Genomic DNA, 19,835 nt, shown 5'->3' with positions numbered 1-19,835 from the left:
TCACCTCCTCCCTGTAGGCCGTCTTGTCGTTGTTGGTAATCAAGCCTACCACTGTAGTGTCGTCCGCAAACTTGATGATTGAGTTGGAGGCGTGCATGGCCACGCAGTTGTGGGTGAACAGGGAGTACAGGAGAGGGCTCAGAACGCACCCTTGTGGGGCCCCAGTGTTGAGGATCAGCGGGGTGGAGATGTTGTTACCTACCCTCACCACCTGGGAGCGGCCCGTCAGGAAGTCCAGTACCCAGTTGCACAGGGCGAGGGTCGAAACCCAGGGTCTCGAGCTTGATGACGAGTTTGGAGGGTACTATGGTGTTAAATGCTGAGCTGTAGTCGATGAACAGCATTCTCACATAGGTATTCCTCTTGTCCAGATGGGTTAGGGCAGTGTGGTTGCGATTGCGTCGTCTGTGGACCTATTTGGGCGGTAAGCAAATTGGAGTGGGTCTAGGGTGTCAGGTAGGGTGGAGGTGATATGGTCCTTGACTAGTCTCTCAAAGCACTTCATGATGACGGAAATGAGTGCTACGGGGCGGTAGTCGTTTAGCTCAGTTACCTTAGCTTTCTTGGGAACAATGGTGGCCCTCTTGAAGAATAGGGTACATGTAGTTTTTATTAAAAATACTTACTTTGGTGAAAAACATGATTGATTTGTTGACAAGTATGTTACGCAACATAAATGGGTTAAACCACATTTCAGGCCCCATGGGGACAATTAATCAATATTCAGTCTGAAGGTCGTCTGTAAAATAATAAAAACTTCTCTTTGTCAAGCAGCTGGATGGACTACAGGAGAAAGAGGGGTGAGCACGCCCCCATCCACATCGACGGGGCTGTAGTGGAGCGGGTCAAGAGCTTCAAGTTCCTCAGTGTCCGCATCACTAAGGAATTAACATGGTCCACACAAACCCACAGAGTCATGAAGAGGGTACAAAAGCACCTCTTGCCCCTCTGAAGGCTGAAATTATTTGTCAAGGGCCCTCCAAACCTGAAAAAAATTCTACAGCTTCACCATAGAAAGTATCTTGACTGGCTGCGGCACCGCCAGGTATGGCAAATCCACTACACTAAAAGCACTACAGAGGGTAATGTGGACAGCCCAGTACATCACGGGTGCCGGGCTCCCTGCCATCCAGGTCTTCTATACCAGGCGGTGTCAAGATGAAGGCCCCAAAAATTGTCAGACTCCAGCCACCAAAACCATAGACTGTTCACTCTGCTACCGTCCGGCAAACGGTACCGGAGCATCGGCCCACGGACCAACAGACTCCGAGACAGCTTCTACCCCCAAGCCATAAGATTGCTTAATAGCCATAAGACTGCTGAATAGTTGATGGTTACCCAGACTATCTGCACTGACTCTATGCACACTCACAAGACTATACTGTATATACACACTATATATACACTCACACATACACCCAACCACACACACACACACACACACACACACACACACACACACACACACACTTTCACACTCTTAATTTGCTGCTGCTACTTTGCTCTTTATTTTGCTCTTATTATTATCTATCCTGATGCCTATTATCTTGACTCTGCCTCCATGTACATGTCTACCTCAAATATCTCGTACCCCTGCATATTGATCTGGTACTCCCTGTATATAGCTCCTCATTGATCTGGTACTGGTACTCCCTGTATATAGCTCCACATTGATCTGGTACTGGTACTCCCTGTATATAGCTCCACATTGATCTGGTACTGGTACTCCCTGTATATAGCTCCACATTGATCTGGTACTGGTACTCCCTTTATATAGCTCTACATTGATCTGGTACTGGTACTTCCTGTATATAGCTCTACATTGATCTGGTACTTCCTGTATATAGCTCCTCATTGATCTGGTACTGGTACTTCCTGTATGTAGCTCCATTCTTGTGCACTTTATTCCTCTTGTGTTATTAAATCTTTTTTTAAAAACTTTTTTTTGGTTTGTAATGTTACCTACCCCCTTTTTCTCCCCAATATCTGGATATTACGATCTTGTCTCATCGCTGCAACTCCCCAACGGCCTCGGGAGAGGCCAAGGTTGAGTCAGGCCTCCTCCTCCAAACCCCGCTTCATAACATCCGCTCGCAGAACCCGGAAGCCAGCTGCAGCAATGTGTCGGAGGAAACACTGTTCAACTGACGTCCTTAAGTCAGTCTGCAGGCGCTCAGCCCGCCACAAGGAGACACTAGAGCGCAATAAGCCAAGTCAAGCCCCCCCCTAACCTGGACGACGCTGGGCCAATTCTGCGCCGCCCTATGGGACTCCCGGTCACAACCGGTTGTGATCAAACCCTAAGCTGCAGTGACACCGCAACACTGCAATGCAGTGCCTTGGACTGCTGCACCACTCGGGAGGCCCTTCGTGTTTTTAAATTTTTTAATTATAAATGTTTATCTCTTCATCTTTGGGAAGGGCTTGTAAGCAAGCATTTCACGGTAAAGTCTACACCCGTTGTATTCGGCGTAATCCAAATTGTAATTCGTAACATATCATACGAAATGAGTGACGGACGTCCACAAATTAATACATACCCTACGAAACATATCATATCATACTAAATGGAACGTCTCGGATTTACGTACAGAATAATACGAAATGCTCTGAGACCAGGTTGGATAAGAAGACACTAGAATTGTCTTTCAGATAAAGGAAAGCAATCACGTCAGGGTACAAATTAGGAATTGTAAAGTTCAAATCAAAATGATAGAGCGATTATAAGAAGGAAGTTCAGGGCTCACTATTAATTTAGATGATATAAACATGAGGATAGTGGTTGTTATACCTGAGCCCTAGGACCATGCCCCAGGAATACCTGACATGATGACTCCTTGCTGTCCCCAGTCCACCTGATCGTGCTGCTGCTCCAGTTTCAACTGTTCTGCCTTATTATTATTCGACCATGCTGGTCATTTATGAACATTTGAACATCTTGGTCATGTTCTGTTATAATCTCCACCCAGCACAGCCAGAAGAGGACTGGCCACCCCACATAGCCTGGTTCCTCTCTAGGTTTCTTCCTAGGTTTTGGCCTTTCTAGGGAGTTTTTCCTAGCCACCGTGCTTCTACACCTGCATTGCTTGCTGTTTGGGGTTTTAGGCTGGGTTTCTGTACAGCACTTTGAGATATCAGCTGATGTACGAAGGGCTATATAAATACATTTGATTTGATTTGATATACTGTACATGTGTGACAGAAGCATCAAACACTTTGGAAGACTTCACTGACAGGAGTTTGAGCTGCACTTCCTGGCTGATGAGGCAGTTTTCTTTTCATGACATAGGGGCCTACATATTCATAATACACTCACGTTCATGTTCCTATTCCACACGTCTGAGAACAGGATATGGACAGTATCACATGATGGATTTATATACAGAATCAAGTGCAATACAACAGTTGCCCTCAACTTGTTTATGGTGTACATTGCCTGTATAATTTAGGCCAGATGTGTACTACTAGTTCTCCGGCTAATAAGAAAGACAGAGGTCCTTGGATAAAATATTTCAGTCGTTTATTCGTCGGTCCAACTGTACATGATGCAGTGTTGATAGGGACACGAGATGATGACTAACATGGAGTTTTACACAATGCCAGTGCTATGGCAGCACTTGGAACACACCAACTGTCTGTCAGCTGAGCTGGAAACTAAAGTCCTGGAAAAGTAACCTGTTGAGGCCTCGGCACATACAGTATGTCAGATTTGGAATAGTCATTTTTTAGATAGGTTGAAAAACACACAAAATATATATTTTCTTCGATTCCACAAATGTAAAAGGATGCTCTTTCGCTTTTCACTTGGACACGTTGATTCAATTATGCACATTGTCATTCTTTATTTCAGTACTTTGAAGCGAAATGAAATGAGATGTGGGAATAGCTGAATACAAAATGTTGGCTGGATTCGCAGAGGTTTTTATTCCATGTTTATACTGATATCATTATTTCATGTAATAACCCCATAAGTTTGTGCAATATCTTTCTTTGCATAGAAATAAAATGTAAATATTTTGTTTGTTGACATGCACTTATCTTTAGCAGCATATTTTATCTTGCGGATTTGGGACTCCCTTGTAGAATTATAAGCCCACTATATAGTGTGAATACATGCAGCGTACCAGCAGAGATGAACTTGGTTTCTAGTAAGAGTTTATGAGAGCACAAGCCAGCCAGTATAGTGGGTGTTGACGAGGACTGTTAAATAGTGACACCACCTGATCAGACAGGTGGAACTGGTCTGCAGGGACACACTGTGTGTCTGTCTGCAGCACTGTGAGAGAGAGGAACAGACTATGGGGAAAGTGCTCTGTGTGCGACAACATCCAAACATTCCACGTGATTGATTCTTTTGGATTTTGAGTCACTGCTGGAAGTACTTAAGGAACCCGATGACGTCATTGATAGACTGTGTCATGTATCATTATCACTATGCCCTGACCTTTAGAGAAGACACTGTATACCCCTAAATCTGACCTCTAGAGAAGCACCCCTAAATCTGACCTCTGGAGAAGACACCCCTAAATCTGACCTCCGGAGAAGACACCCCTAAATCTGACCTCTGCTCTGTCCCATGTATACTGACCCTGACCCTTGACCTCTATATTGGATAAATACAGTGTGTAACGAGTGATAACTTTGCTGAACACCTAATAGGTAGATCATTACATTCTCTGGTTATCCATAGCATTTTGGACCAAATCATAATTCCGTTACTGTTTTTTTCATTAACATTACCATAAACACCCGCTATACAACATGCTTAAAATAAACCCAAAGCAGAAATGATATGTTATAATTCAGAAGCTGGACTCTTGTTCCTCTTTTATGTACAATCTTGCCCAATGTATATATTTCCATTTATTGAATGTGGTCTGTATTTCCCATTTTTATGAGGCGATCTCTTCCATTTGATGATTCAGTAGATCTCTCTTTTTGCTGTGTGCTGTTCATAGCTTTGCCATGCAGTTCTTCGCATGCCAGGGCCAGCGAGCTGCACACTCTGTGAGGGAAATCATGCCTGGTGAACCACTGTGGACTGGCGATCAGAAGAGAGGAGTTCTGTGGCTATAGATATCAGGGTGGTGATGTTAGATGGTTGGGTTGTTAGGTAGGTGGGTTGTTCGGAAGGTGGGTTGTTAGGTAGGGTTGGTGGGGTTGTTAGATTGTTGGGTTGTTAGATTGTTAGGAAGGTGGGTTGTTAGGTAGGGTTGGTGGGGTTGTTAGATTGTTGGGTTATTAGGAAGGTGGGTTGTTAGGTAGGGTTGGTGGGGTTGTTAGATTGTTGGGTTGTTAGGTAGGTGGGTTGTTAGGAAGGTGGGTTGTTAGGTAGGTTGGTGGGGTTGTTAGATTGTTGGGTTGCTAGGTAGGTGGGTTGTTAGGAAGGTGGGTTGTTAGGTAGGTTGGTGGGGTTGTTAGATTGTTGGGTTGCTAGGTAGGTGGGTTGTTAGGTAGGTTGGTGGGGTTGTTAGATTGTTGGGTTGCTAGGTAGGTGGGTTGTTAGGAAGGTGGGTTGTTAGGTAGGTTGGTGGGGTTGTTAGATTGTTGGGTTGCTAGGTAGGTGGGTTGTTAGGTAGGTTGGTGGGGTTGTTAGATTGTTGGGTTGCTAGGTAGGTGGGTTGTTAGGAAGGTGGGTTGTTAGGTAGGTTGGTGGGGTTGTTAGATTGTTGGGTTGCTAGGTAGGTGGGTTGTTAGGTAGGTTGGTGGGGTTGTTAGATTGTTGGGTTGCTAGGTAGGTGGGTTGTTAGGAAGGTGGGTTGTTAGGTAGGTTGGTGGGGTTGTTAGATTGTTGGGTTGCTAGGTAGGTGGGTTGTTAGGAAGGTGGGTTGTTAGGTAGGTTGGTGGGGTTGTTAGATTGTTGGGTTGCTAGGTAGGTGGGTTGTTAGGAAGGTGGGTTGTTAGGTAGGTTGGTGGGGTTGTTAGATTGTTGGGGTGCTAGGTAGGTGGGTTGTTAGGTAGGTGGGTTGTTATTTTTTATTTAAAAAATGTACTCCTTTTTTCGCCCCAATTTCGTGGTATCCAATTGGTAGTAGTTACAGTCTTGTCTCATCGCTGCAACTCCCATACGGACTCGGGAGAGGCAAAGGTCGAGAGCCATGCGTCCATCCGAAACACAACCCAACCAAGCCGCACTGCTTCTTGACACAACGCACATTCAACCTATATGTGTCGGAGGAAACACCGTACACCTGGCGACCTGGTCAATATGCACTGCGCCCCGCCACAGGAGTCGCTAGTGCGCGATGAGACAAGAATATCCCTGCCGGCCAAACCCTCCCTAACCCGGACAACGCTGTGCATCGCCCCATGGACCTCCCGGTCGTGGCCGGCTGCGACAGAGCCTGGGCTTGAACCCAGAATCTCTGGTGGCACTGCGATGCTAGTTGGGTTGTTAGGTAAGTGTGTGGGGTTGTTAGGAAGGTGGGTGGGGTTGTTAGGTGGTGTGTTTGTTAGGTGGGTGGGTGGGGTTGTTAGATGGGATGTTAGGTAAGTGGGTGGGGTTGTTAGGTGGGTTGTTAGGTGGGTGGGGTTGTTAGGTAGGTGGGTGGGGTTGTTAGGTAGGTCGGTGGGGTTGTTAGGTGGGTTGTTAGGTAAGTGTGTGGGGTTGTTAGATGGGATGTTAGGTAAGTGGGTGGGGTTGTTAGGTGGGTTGTTAGGTGGGTGGGGTTGTTAGGTGGGTTGTTAGATAGGTGGTGGGGTTGTTAGGTGGTGGGGTTGTTAGGTGGGTTGTTAGGTAAGTGGGTGGGGTTGTTAGGTAGGTGGGTGGGGTTGTTAGGTGGGTTGTTAGGTAGGTGGGTGGGTGGTGTTGTTAGCTGGGTTGTTAGGTAAGTGGGTGGGGTTGTTAGGTGGTGGGGTTGTTAGGTGGTGGGGTTGTTAGGTGGGTGGGTTGTTAGGTGGTGGGGTTGTTAGGTGGTGGGGTTGTTAGGTGGTGGGGTTGTTAGGTGGTGGGGTTGTTAGGTGGGTGGCGTTGTTAGGTGGTGGGGTTGTTAGGTGGTGGGGTTGTTAGGTGGGTGGGTTGTTAGGTGGTGGGGCTGTTAGGTTGTGGGGTTGTTCGGTGGTGGGGATGTTAGGTGGGTGGCGTTGTTAGGTGGTGGGGTTGTTAGGTGGTGGGGTTGTTAGGTGGTGGGGTTCAGGGGCGGACTGAAACAATAATTCAGGCGGAGAATTTGACTCCATCCCAGGCCACCCTGTTCACACAAACCACCAGACCGCTCATTTTGTAGGCTAACCCTATTTGTTGATGTAACGGGTACCAAACTAGTTATTAATTTGGCCACTATGTTAATCTGGGAAGAAAGTTACCCACATTACAAAATGCAAACATTTGGGACTGACCAACAAGTAGCCTATCTGAACACTGAGTTCTCAAGGTATGCTATGGCTATGGGTGCACCCTCATAAACGCTCTAGGAATACACCAATCATAGCACATACAAATGTACAAGGTATGGCCCCCGATTACAGTCCTACTGATAATCTCATAAATAAAGCACATATTAATCTAAAATCATAACCTACATGTTTAGGGTTGTGCTCTTAAGTTGTAGCTGAAGGTTCCTGCTCTGAGTCTGACTCTGAACTGACCACCTCCTCCAGTTCAGCAGGAGCACCTGAAACTCTAGTGCTGCTGCTTCCTTCCTCCACCTTTACAAAGAAAATACTCTATTATCATACTCACTATCATTAGTGTATCAGTAGGCTACATTAATACAGCTCTAGGAAAAATTAAGAATGGTCTCTTAATTTGGAGTGGTCTCTTAATTTGGAGTGTTCTCTTAATTTGGAGTGGTCTCTTAATTTGGAGTGGTCTCTTAATTTGGAGTGGTCTCTTAATTTGGAGTGGTCTCTTAATTTTCCCCCAGAGCTGTATATTATCGTAGTAAATTGTAATGCTGGTACTAATGGCGCTAATGATCTTTTGTGCTGTGTCACACAGGCCACTGTGTTATGTTCATGGATGCATTATGGTTAGGTTACTGTAGCCTGTTTCACTGTACAGTGGATGTGCACTTTCCCTCGCTTATGTGGCCATGAGTTATGACCGAATCCTGGCAAGTCCATAATCTAGGTTTATTATGTTTTACTAGTTGAAACATATTGCCTTCAATGTCATATTATGATCGCTATGTTGCACTCATTGCTATGATATAATTCCTCCGCGAAGACGTAAGACGTGCAAACTGTTTAGCCTACCTGCCATTGTGTCACTATTTTTAGCTAGGCTACTTAGCTAGCCATGCTGGGTGACGTGTGTGTGTCAGTGTGTGTGTGTTTTAGCTAGTGTTTTTGACTGTGGCAAGGGCCTTTCTGTTTTTTATTCTCTCCCTCTCTGCTCCACTTTTCCCTTTCTGACCATTTCGCCGGACGACTTGTCTAAAATGTTATCGGTAGAGAAGCAGGTAGACGGTTGCTATGTGCGTCGTGGAGAGACCTGAGGTCATTTTTGGCACTGGGACACTGCAGCAAGAGTGTGAGAGTCGCGCCTGATTCGTGGATTCTCCGTCAACTAATTCCTGCTTGCTATATTATCGCTGGTCAAGTTGACTATTCACGGCAGTCCCAAACGACCCTCAGGCCACCGGGAATGTCCCGGGGCTCCTGACGGCCAGTCCGCCATTGGTGTGGTTGTTAGGTGAGTGGGGTTGTTAGGTAGGTGGGAGGGGTTGTTAGGTGGGTGGGTGTGGTTGTTAGGTGAGTGGGGTTGTTAGGGAGGTGGGTGGGGTTATTAGGTGGGTGTGGTTGTTAGGTGAGCGGGGTTGTTAGTTAGGTGAGTGGAGTTGTTAGTTAGGTGAGTGGGGTTGTTAGGTAGATGAGTGGGGTTGTTAGGTAGGTGAGTGGGGTTGTTAGGTAGATGAGTGGGGTTGTTAGGTAGGTGAGTGGGGTTGTTAGGTATGTGGGTGGGGTTGTTAGGTAGGTGGGTGGGGTTGTTAGGTAGATGAGTGGGGTTGTTAGGTAGGTGAGTGGGGTTGTTAGGTATGTGGGTGGGGTTGTTAGGTAGGTGGGTGGGGTTGTTAGGTATGTGGGTGGGGTTGTTAGGTAGGTGGGTGGGGTTGTTAGGTAGATGAGTGGGGTTGTTGGGTAGGTGAGTGGGGTTGTTAGCTATGTGGGTGGGGTTGTTAGGTAGGTGGGTGGGGTTGTTAGGTAGGTGGGTGGGGTTGTTAGGTAGGTGAGTGGGGTTTTAGGTAGGTGAGTGGGGTTGTTAGGTAGGTGGGTGTGGTTGTTAGGTGAGCGGGGTTGTTAGGTGGGTGGGTGTGGTTGTTAGGTGAGTGGGGTTGTTAGGTGGGTGGGTGAGGTTGCTAGGTGGGTTGTTCAGTAGGTGGGTGGGACTGTTAGGTGGATTGTTAGGTAGGTTGGTGGGGTTGTTAGCTGGGTTGTTATGTAGGTGGGTGAGGTTGTTAGGTGGGTTGTTAGGTAGGTGGTTGGGGTTGTTAGGTGGGTTGTTAGGGTTGAAAAAGGCTACATCTCTACATGACTAAAATGGATAATGTTAAATTGTCCTCTATGTATTTTTCAAGTAAATCTAATGCCCAAAAAATCCTCCGCAGTTAAGTGCAGTCCAGCTGTAGAGTACTAAGGAAGCCCAGAAGGTTTCCTCTGTGCCCGCTGACCTCTCCTCCAACCTTATATGGCGCTGGCGTTGGGGTCGTACTTTCGCTTCTTCACATTTCTTCACGTTCAGGGGAGAGTCGGAAAAGAAGACAGGGGTTAATGTCTGGTATATTACAGATTATGGTGGTACAGTAAGTGCACATTGGAGAAGCAGCCACACTCATCTCTAAGACAACAGCAGTCATATCTGGTGGTTTCATAATGGACTGTTCACTGCAGCTAAGGTCTTCAGTGACGTCACTGGAGAGTAGATTCCTGGTATTTATTTGGCACGTTAACTATTGGTACGTTAACTACTGGTACGTTAACTACTGGTACGTTAACTACTGGTACGTTAACTATTGGTACCTTAACTACTGGTACGTTAACTACTGGTACGTTAACTACTGGTACGTTAACTATTGGCACGTTAACTATTGGCACGTTAACTATTGGCATGTTAACTATTGGCACGTTAACTACTGGTACGTTAACTACTGGCACGTTAACTACTGGTACGTTAACTACTGGTACGTTAACTACTGGTACGTCAACTATTGGTACGTTAACTACTGGTACGTTAACTACTGGTACGTTAACTACTGGTACGTTAACTACTGGTACGTCAACTATTGGTACGTTAACTACTGGCACGTTAACTACTGGTACGTTAACTACTGGTACGTTAACTACTGGTACGTTAACTACTGGTACGTTAACTATTGGTATGTTAACTACTGGTACGTTAACTACTGGTACGTTAACTACTGGTACGTTAACTATTGGTACGTTAACTATTGGTACGTTAACTATTGGTACGTTAACTACTGGTACGTTAACTATTGGCACGTTAACTATTGGCACGTTAACTATTGGCACGTTAACTACTGGCACGTTAACTACTGGTACGTTAACTACTGGTACGTTAACTACTGGTACGTTAACTATTGGTACGTTAACTACTGGTACGTTAACTACTGGCACGTTAACTACTGGTACGTTAACTACTGGTACGTTAACTACTGGTACGTTAACTATTGGTACGTTAACTATTGGTACGTTAACTACTGGTACGTTAACTATTGGCACGTTAACTATTGGCACGTTAACTACTGGTACATTAACTATTGGCACGTTAACTACTGGTACGTCAACTACTGGTACGTTAACTACTGGCACGTTAACTATTGGTACGTTAACTACTGGTACGTTAACTATTGGTACCTTAACTACTGGTACGTTAACTACTGGTACGTTAACTACTGGTACGTTAACTATTGGTACGTTAACTATTGGCACGTTAACTACTGGTACGTTAACTACTGGTACGTTAACTATTGGCACGTTAACTACTGGTACGTTAACTACGGGTACGTTAACTATTGGTACGTTAACTATTGGTACGTTAACTACTGGTACGTTAACTACTGGTACGTTAACTACTGGTACCTTAACTACGGGTACGTTAACTATTGGTACGTTAACTATTGGTACGTTAACTACTGGTACGTTAACTACTGGTACGTTAACTACTGGTACGTTAACTATTGGTACGTTAACTACTGGTACGTTAACTATTGGTACGTTAACTACTGGTACGTTAACTACTGGTACGTTAACTATTGGTACGTTAACTACTGGCACGTTAACTACTGGTACGTTAACTACTGGTACGTTAACTACTGGCACGTTAACTACTGGTACCTTAACTACTGGTACGTTAACTACTGGTACGTTAACTATTGGTACGTTAACTACTGGCACGTTAACTACTGGTACGTTAACTATTGGTACCTTAACTACTGGTACGTTAACTACTGGTACGTTAACTACTGGTACGTTAACTATTGGTACGTTAACTATTGGCACGTTAACTACTGGTACGTTAACTATTGGTACGTTAACTACTGGTCCGTTAACTATTGGTACGTTAACTACTGGTACGTTAACTATTGGTACGTTAACTACTGGTACGTTAACTACTGGTACGTTAACTACTGGTACGTTAACTACTGGTACGTTAACTATTGGTACGTTAACTACTGGTACGTTAACTATTGGTACGTTAACTACTGGTACGTTAACTATTGGCACGTTAACTACTGGTACGTTAACTACTGGTACCTTAACTACGGGTACGTTAACTATTAGTACGTTAACTATTGGTACGTTAACTACTGGTACGTTAACTACTGGTACGTTAACTACGGGTACGTTAACTATTAGTACGTTAACTACTGGTACGTTAACTACTGGTACCTTAACTACGGGTACGTTAACTATTAGTACGTTAACTACTGGTACGTTAACTACTGGTACCTTAACTACGGGTACGTTAACTATTAGTACGTTAACTATTGGTACGTTAACTATTGGCACGTTAACTACTGGTACGTTAACTATTGGTACGTTAACTATTGGTACGTTAACTACTGGTACGTTAACTACTGGTACGTTAACTACTGGTACGTTAACTATTGGTACGTTAACTATTGGTACGTTAACTATTGGTACGTTAACTACTGGCACGTTAACTACTGGTACGTTAACTACTGGTACGTTAACTATTGGTACGTTAACTACTGGTACGTTAACTACTGGTACGTTAACTACTGGTACGTTAACTATTGGTACGTTAACTATTGGCACGTTAACTACTGGTACGTTAACTATTGGCACGTTAACTACTGGTACGTTAACTACTGGTACCTTAACTACTGGTACGTTAACTATTGGTACGTTAACTACTGGCACGTTAACTATTGGTACGTTAACTACTGGCACGTTAACTATTGGTACGTTAACTATTGGTACGTTAACTATTGGTACGTTAACTACTGGTACGTTAACTACTGGTACGTTAACTACTGGTACGTTAACTACTGGTACGTTAACTACTGGTACGTTAACTATTGGTACGTTAACTACTGGCACGTTAACTATTGGTACGTTAACTATTGGCACGTTAACTATTGGTACGTTAACTACTGGCACGTTAACTATTGGTACGTTAACTATTGGCACGTTAACTACTGGTACGTTAACTACTGGTACGTTAACTATTGGTACGTTAACTATTGGTACGTTAACTACTGGCACGTTAACTACTGGTACGTTAACTACTGGCACGTTAACTATTGGTACGTTAACTATTGGTACGTTAACTACGGGTACGTTAACTACTGGTACGTTAACTACTGGTACGTTAACTACTGGCACGTTAACTACTGGTACGTTAACTATTGGTACCTTAACTACTGGTACGTTAACTATTGGTACGTTAACTACTGGTACGTTAACTATTGGTACCTTAACTACTGGTACGTTAACTATTGGCATGTTAACTATTGGCACGTTAACTACTGGTACGTTAACTACTGGCACGTTAACTACTGGTACGTTAACTACTGGTACGTTAACTACTGGTACGTTAACTACTGGTACGTCAACTATTGGTACGTTAACTACTGGTACGTTAACTACTGGTACGTTAACTACTGGTACGTTAACTACTGGTACGTTAACTACTGGTACGTTAACTACTGGTACGTTAACTACTGGTACGTCAACTATTGGTACGTTAACTACTGGTACGTTAACTACTGGTACGTTAACTACTGGTACGTTAACTACTGGTACGTTAACTACTGGTACGTTAACTACTGGTACGTCAACTATTGGTACGTTAACTACTGGCACGTTAACTACTGGTACGTTAACTACTGGTACGTTAACTACTGGTACGTTAACTACTGGTACGTTAACTATTGGTACGTTAACTACTGGTACGTTAACTACTGGTACGTTAACTACTGGTACGTTAACTACTGGTACGTTAACTATTGGTACGTTAACTATTGGTACGTTAACTACTGGTACGTTAACTATTGGCACGTTAACTATTGGCACGTTAACTACTGGTACGTTAACTATTGGCACGTTAACTATTGGCACGTTAACTACTGGTACGTTAACTATTGGCACGTTAACTACTGGTACGTCAACTACTGGTACGTTAACTACTGGCACGTTAACTATTGGTACGTTAACTACTGGTACGTTAACTATTGGTACCTTAACTACTGGTACGTTAACTACTGGTACGTTAACTACTGGTACGTTAACTATTGGTACGTTAACTATTGGCACGTTAACTACTGGTACGTTAACTACTGGTACGTTAACTATTGGCACGTTAACTACTGGTACGTTAACTACTGGTACCTTAACTACGGGTACGTTAACTATTGGTACGTTAACTATTGGTACGTTAACTACTGGTACGTTAACTACTGGTACGTTAACTACTGGTACCTTAACTACGGGTACGTTAACTATTGGTACGTTAACTACTGGTACGTTAACTACTGGTACGTTAACTACTGGTACGTTAACTACTGGTACGTTAACTATTGGTACGTTAACTACTGGTACGTTAACTATTGGCATGTTAACTACTGGTACGTCAACTACTGGTACGTTAACTACTGGCACGTTAACTATTGGTACGTTAACTACTGGTACGTTAACTATTGGTACCTTAACTACTGGTACGTTAACTACTGGTACGTTAACTACTGGCACGTTAACTACTGGTATGTTAACTACTGGTACGTTAACTACTGGTACGTTAACTACTGGTACGTTAACTACTGGTATGTTAACTACTGGTACGTTAACTACTGGTACGTTAACTATTGGTACGTTAACTATTGGTACGTTAACTATTGGTACGTTAACTACTGGTACGTTAACTACTGGTACGTTAACTATTGGTACGTTAACTACTGGCACGTTAACTACTGGTACCTTAACTACTGGTACGTTAACTACTGGTACGTTAACTATTGGTACGTTAACTACTGGCACGTTAACTACTGGTACGTTAACTATTGGTACCTTAACTACTGGTACGTTAACTACTGGTACGTTAACTACTGGTACGTTAACTATTGGTACGTTAACTATTGGCACGTTAACTACTGGTATGTTAACTATTGGTACGTTAACTACTGGTACGTTAACTATTGGTACGTTAACTACTGGTACGTTAACTATTGGTACGTTAACTACTGGTACGTTAACTACTGGTACGTTAACTATTGGTACGTTAACTACTGGTACGTTAACTACTGGTACGTTAACTACTGGTACGTTAACTATTGGTACGTTAACTACTGGTACGTTAACTATTGGTACGTTAACTACTGGTACGTTAACTATTGGCACGTTAACTACTGGTACGTTAACTACTGGTACCTTAACTACGGGTACGTTAACTATTAGTACGTTAACTATTGGTACGTTAACTACTGGTACGTTAACTACTGGTACGTTAACTACGGGTACGTTAACTATTAGTACGTTAACTACTGGTACGTTAACTACTGGTACCTTAACTACGGGTACGTTAACTATTAGTATGTTAACTACTGGTACGTTAACTACTGGTACCTTAACTACGGGTACGTTAACTATTAGTACGTTAACTATTGGTACGTTAACTATTGGCACGTTAACTACTGGTACGTTAACTATTGGTACGTTAACTATTGGTACGTTAACTACTGGTACGTTAACTACTGGTACGTTAACTACTGGTACGTTAACTATTGGTACGTTAACTATTGGTACGTTAACTATTGGTACGTTAACTACTGGCACGTTAACTACTGGTACGTTAACTACTGGTACGTTAACTATTGGTACGTTAACTACTGGTACGTTAACTACTGGTACGTTAACTACTGGTACGTTAACTATTGGTACGTTAACTATTGGCACGTTAACTACTGGTACGTTAACTATTGGCACGTTAACTACTGGTACGTTAACTACTGGTACCTTAACTACTGGTACGTTAACTATTGGTACGTTAACTACTGGCACGTTAACTATTGGTACGTTAACTACTGGCACGTTAACTATTGGTACGTTAACTATTGGTACGTTAACTATTGGTACGTTAACTACTGGTACGTTAACTACTGGTACGTTAACTACTGGTACGTTAACTACTGGTACGTTAACTACTGGTACGTTAACTACTGGTACGTTAACTATTGGTACGTTAACTATTGGTACGTTAACTACTGGCACGTTAACTACTGGTACGTTAACTACTGGTACGTTAACTATTGGTACGTTAACTATTGGTACGTTAACTACTGGCACGTTAACTACTGGTACGTTAACTACTGGCACGTTAACTATTGGTACGTTAACTATTGGTACGTTAACTACGGGTACGTTAACTACTGGTACGTTAACTACTGGTACGTTAACTACTGGCACGTTAACTACTGGTACGTTAACTATTGGTACCTTAACTACTGGTACGTTAACTATTGGTACGTTAACTACTGGTACGTTAACTATTGGTACCTTAACTACTGGTACGTTAACTACGGGTACGTTAACTACTGGTACGTTAACTATTGGTACGTTAACTACTGGTACGTTAACTATTGGCACGTTAACTACTGGTACGTTAACTATTGGTACGTTAACTACTGGTACGTTAACTATTGGTACCTTAACTACTGGTACGTTAACTATTGGTACGTTAACTACTGGTACGTTAACTATTGGTACCTTAACTACTGGTACCTTAACTACTGGTACCTTAACTACTGGTACGTTAACTACTGGTACGTTAACTACTGGTACGTTAACTATTGGTACCTTAACTACTGGTACGTTAACTATTGGTACGTTAACTACTGGTACGTTAACTATTGGTACCTTAACTACTGGTACCTTAACTACTGGTACGTTAACTATTGGCACGTTAACTACTGGTACGTTAACTATTGGTACCTTAACTACTGGTACGTTAACTATTGGTACGTTAACTACTGGTACGTTAACTACTGGTACGTTAACTACTGGTACGTTAACTATTGGTACGTTAACTACTGGTACGTTAACTACTGGTACGTTAACTATTGGTACCTTAACTACTGGTACGTTAACTATTGGTACGTTAACTACTGGTACGTTAACTACTGGTACGTTAACTATTGGTACGTTAACTACTGGTACGTTAACTACTGGTACGTTAACTACTGGTACGTTAACTATTGGTACGTTAACTACTGGTACGTTAACTACTGGTACGTTAACTATTGGCACGTTAACTATTGGTACGTTAACTACTGGCACGTTAACTATTGGTACGTTAACTACTGGTACCTTAACTACTGGTACGTTAACTACTGGTACGTTAACTACTGGTACGTTAACTACTGGTACGTTAACTATTGGTACGTTAACTACTGGTACGTTAACTACTGGTACGTTAACTATTGGTACCTTAACTACTGGTACGTTAACTACTGGTACGTTAACTATTGGTACGTTAACTACTGGTACGTTAACTACTGGTACGTTAACTACTGGTACGTTAACTATTGGCACGTTAACTATTGGCACGTTAACTATTGGTACGTTAACTATTGGCACGTTAACTACTGGTACGTTAACTATTGGTACGTTAACTATTGGCACGTTAACTACTGGTACGTTAACTATTGGTACGTTAACTATTGGTACGTTAACTATTGGCACGTTAACTATTGGTACGTTAACTATTGGCACGTTAACTATTGGTACGTTAACTATTGGCACGTTAACTATTGGTACGTTAACTATTGGCACGTTAACTACTGGTACGTTAACTATTGGTACGTTAACTATTGGTACGTTAACTATTGGCACGTTAACTATTGGTACGTTAACTATTGGCACGTTAACTATTGGTACGTTAACTATTGGTACGTTAACTATTGGCACGTTAACTATTGGCACGTTAACTACTGGTACGTTAACTACTGGCACGTTAACTATTGGTATGTGCAGTGCTTTTATGGTTGTTTATTTTTCAGAAAGACAGTGAGTAAATTAGTCTGCATTGCAATGACACTGATTTTGTGTTTTTCTCATTAGCAACCACAGCATGGTGCTGGAGGCAATGAGAAGAGGCTGTGCTAGTCCATGTGGCATACAGTTAGCTTTCCAAAACACAAGGACAAGGAGAGGACACAAATCTCTCATCTTTGACAGGAAAATGCACATTTGTTCCATTCAAAACATTAGCATCTGGGGGTGAGAGAGAACCAACAAAAATGTACTCTATAAAAGAATGGAAAGAGGAGACAACGACAAATCAAACAACAACAACAACCACAAAGACGACAACAAGATAACACCAACAACGTGAGTTGGTGCATAACCTCTCTGTAAGTGGCTTGATGTAGGGCTTCTAGCAGTCTGTCATGCACCTGTTTCAATAGTAGGCCAGTGGGAGGTGGCTCTATTGATGTGCGTGGTGGGTCATGCAGTACAATGCGCCGTGTGTGTACCAGGTCTGTGAAGCAGGCAGCAATGGCAGCTGTTGTGGGCGGGTCCGGGAGTCCTGCTCTGCTCTAGGGCGGAGCCTGGCCATCCAGGTGGGTGTGGCCAGCCATGACACAAAGGCTGCGGCCAACAATATGGCCCTGGCTTCTCTCTCACCACTTCCGCTTAAAACTCTCACCCTCGAACCCTCGTGCCGGAGTGAGAAAAAGATGATGGTAGTGATAAGAGTATGGTAACCCAGGAGCATGTCATCCTGGGTTCGGCTCAGCCTTTGTGCAATGAACTGACCTTATCCAAGTAAACATGCAGAAATAAATGTTTTGGTGACAAACATGATGCTTTGCTAACTGGCATGCTTTGGTGGCTGAACTATATTTATCAACTCCTTTTCTTTCTTTAGATTAATGGTGTGTAACACCCCTGTTGCCCAACACAACAGGTTGAGCAGTGAGCGACTGGCACTTGATGCCTCAGATTAGTGAACACAACACAATGTGTCCAGGAGCTATAATCTGAATGTGTCCAGGAGCTATAATCTGAATGTGTCCAGGAGCTATAATCTGAATGTGTCCAGGAGCTATAATCTGAATGTGTCCAGGAGCTATAATCTGAATGTGTCCAGGAGCTATAATCTGAATGTGTCCAGGAGCTATAATCTGAATGTGTCGAGGAGCTATAATCTGAATGTGTTGAGGAGCTATAATCTGAATGTGTCCAGGAGCTATAATCTGAATGTGTCCAGGAGCTATAATCTGAATGTGTTGAGAGCTATAATCTGAATGTGTCCAGGAGCTATAATCTGAATGTGTCCAGGAGCTATAATCTGAATGTGTCAAGGAGCTATAATCTGAATGTGTCCAGGAGCTATAATCTGAATGTGTCCAGGAGCTATAATCTGAATGTGTCCAGGAGCTATAATCTGAATGTGTTGAGGAGCTATAATCTGAATATGTCCAGGAGCTATAATCTGAATGTGTCCAGGAGCTATAATCTGAATATGTCCAGGAGCTGAGCTATACTCTGAATGTGTCAAGAAGCTACAGTATATTCTTAATGCACACACTAGATTAGTAGTAAGAACAGTTTGGTCTCCAAGTGCTCCTAGCTGATTTAATGATTATTCTGCTTAGCTAGCAGGTTTAGTAACTGTACTGAACATGCACGTCAAACTTTGCACTGTGCCCCAGTTTGAGATTCTGCCACAGACTCACAGATGCCCGACCTCTCCCCCAACATAATCTCTATGGTATTTATTCACCCTATATGATTGATTGTGGACCTTTAAGAAAAGTAAAGGTATCATGAACACATGCAAGATGACTTCAAAACATGTCAGTGTGTGTTTACTGCTTACTGTGCAGGTGATGGTACATCGGACAAACGTGCATCAGGTATGTGTGTGTGTCCCATTCTGTATCAGGTGTGTGCGTGTGCGTGTGTGTGTGTGTGTGTGTGTGTGCGTGCGTGCGTGTCTGTTTGTCCCTGAGTCCATGTCCGTATTCTGTAGCAGGAGCTCAAACACTGGTGTCTATATGCAACAGCAGGGGATGCCAGAGTCATGGAGAAGAGGCGTGTGGTGTGTTGCTTACTTAAAGCCCCATCCGGTCCCCCCCAGCACTATGGCAGCCACCAGGATGGCGCCGGCGATGGAGCCTATTATAAGATTGGTGGCACTAGGACCTACAAAGGGTTATGGGGGAGAAAGACATGAATGACTCACGTATGGTATATTTTTTGCATGTTTATAAGGACCTTCTACTCAACGTTGCCATGGTAGTAGTGATTATCAGGACCTTCTACTCAATGTTACCATGGTAGTAGTGATTATCAGGACCTTCTACTCAACGTTACCATGGTAGTAGTGATTATCAGGACCTTCTACTCAA

General features: G+C 43.3%; 1 protein-coding gene and 1 long non-coding RNA gene across 6 annotated transcripts in view; one reads left to right on the top strand and one right to left on the bottom strand.

Annotated features, from left to right (window-relative positions):
* The first annotated feature begins 6,848 nt into the window (after positions 1–6,848).
* Positions 6,849–8,251, top strand: LOC149972890 (uncharacterized). The gene is made up of 2 exons (XR_016490686.1): positions 6,849–7,009; positions 7,042–8,251. It is a non-coding gene; the product is annotated as an uncharacterized LOC149972890 (long non-coding RNA).
* LOC110501915 (disintegrin and metalloproteinase domain-containing protein 23) overlaps positions 8,187–19,835 on the bottom strand; it is a 54,567-nt gene continuing 42,918 nt past the window's right edge. For 2 of the 5 annotated variants that reach the window (XM_036959384.2, XM_036959386.2), the window contains exons 25-26: positions 19,539–19,629; positions 8,187–9,670 (exon numbers count right to left, since the gene is read on the bottom strand). In XM_036959384.2, the coding sequence (XP_036815279.2) occupies positions 9,625–9,670; positions 19,539–19,629 (137 nt within the window). In that variant the 3' untranslated portion in view covers positions 8,187–9,624. Of the gene's footprint in view, positions 9,671–17,873; positions 18,137–19,534; positions 19,630–19,835 lie in introns of those variants that run through there. The other 3 variants (XR_005038842.2, XR_016490684.1, XM_090216296.1) reach the window with 3 other exon arrangements.

This window comes from Oncorhynchus mykiss, chromosome 22 (assembly GCF_057628025.1).
Source record: "Oncorhynchus mykiss isolate SJ-2025 chromosome 22, ASM5762802v1, whole genome shotgun sequence".
Lineage (NCBI taxonomy): Eukaryota > Metazoa > Chordata > Actinopteri > Salmoniformes > Salmonidae > Oncorhynchus > Oncorhynchus mykiss.
The sequence above is the reverse complement of the archived record's forward strand: the minus strand, read 5'-3'. Positions and strand labels throughout refer to the sequence as shown.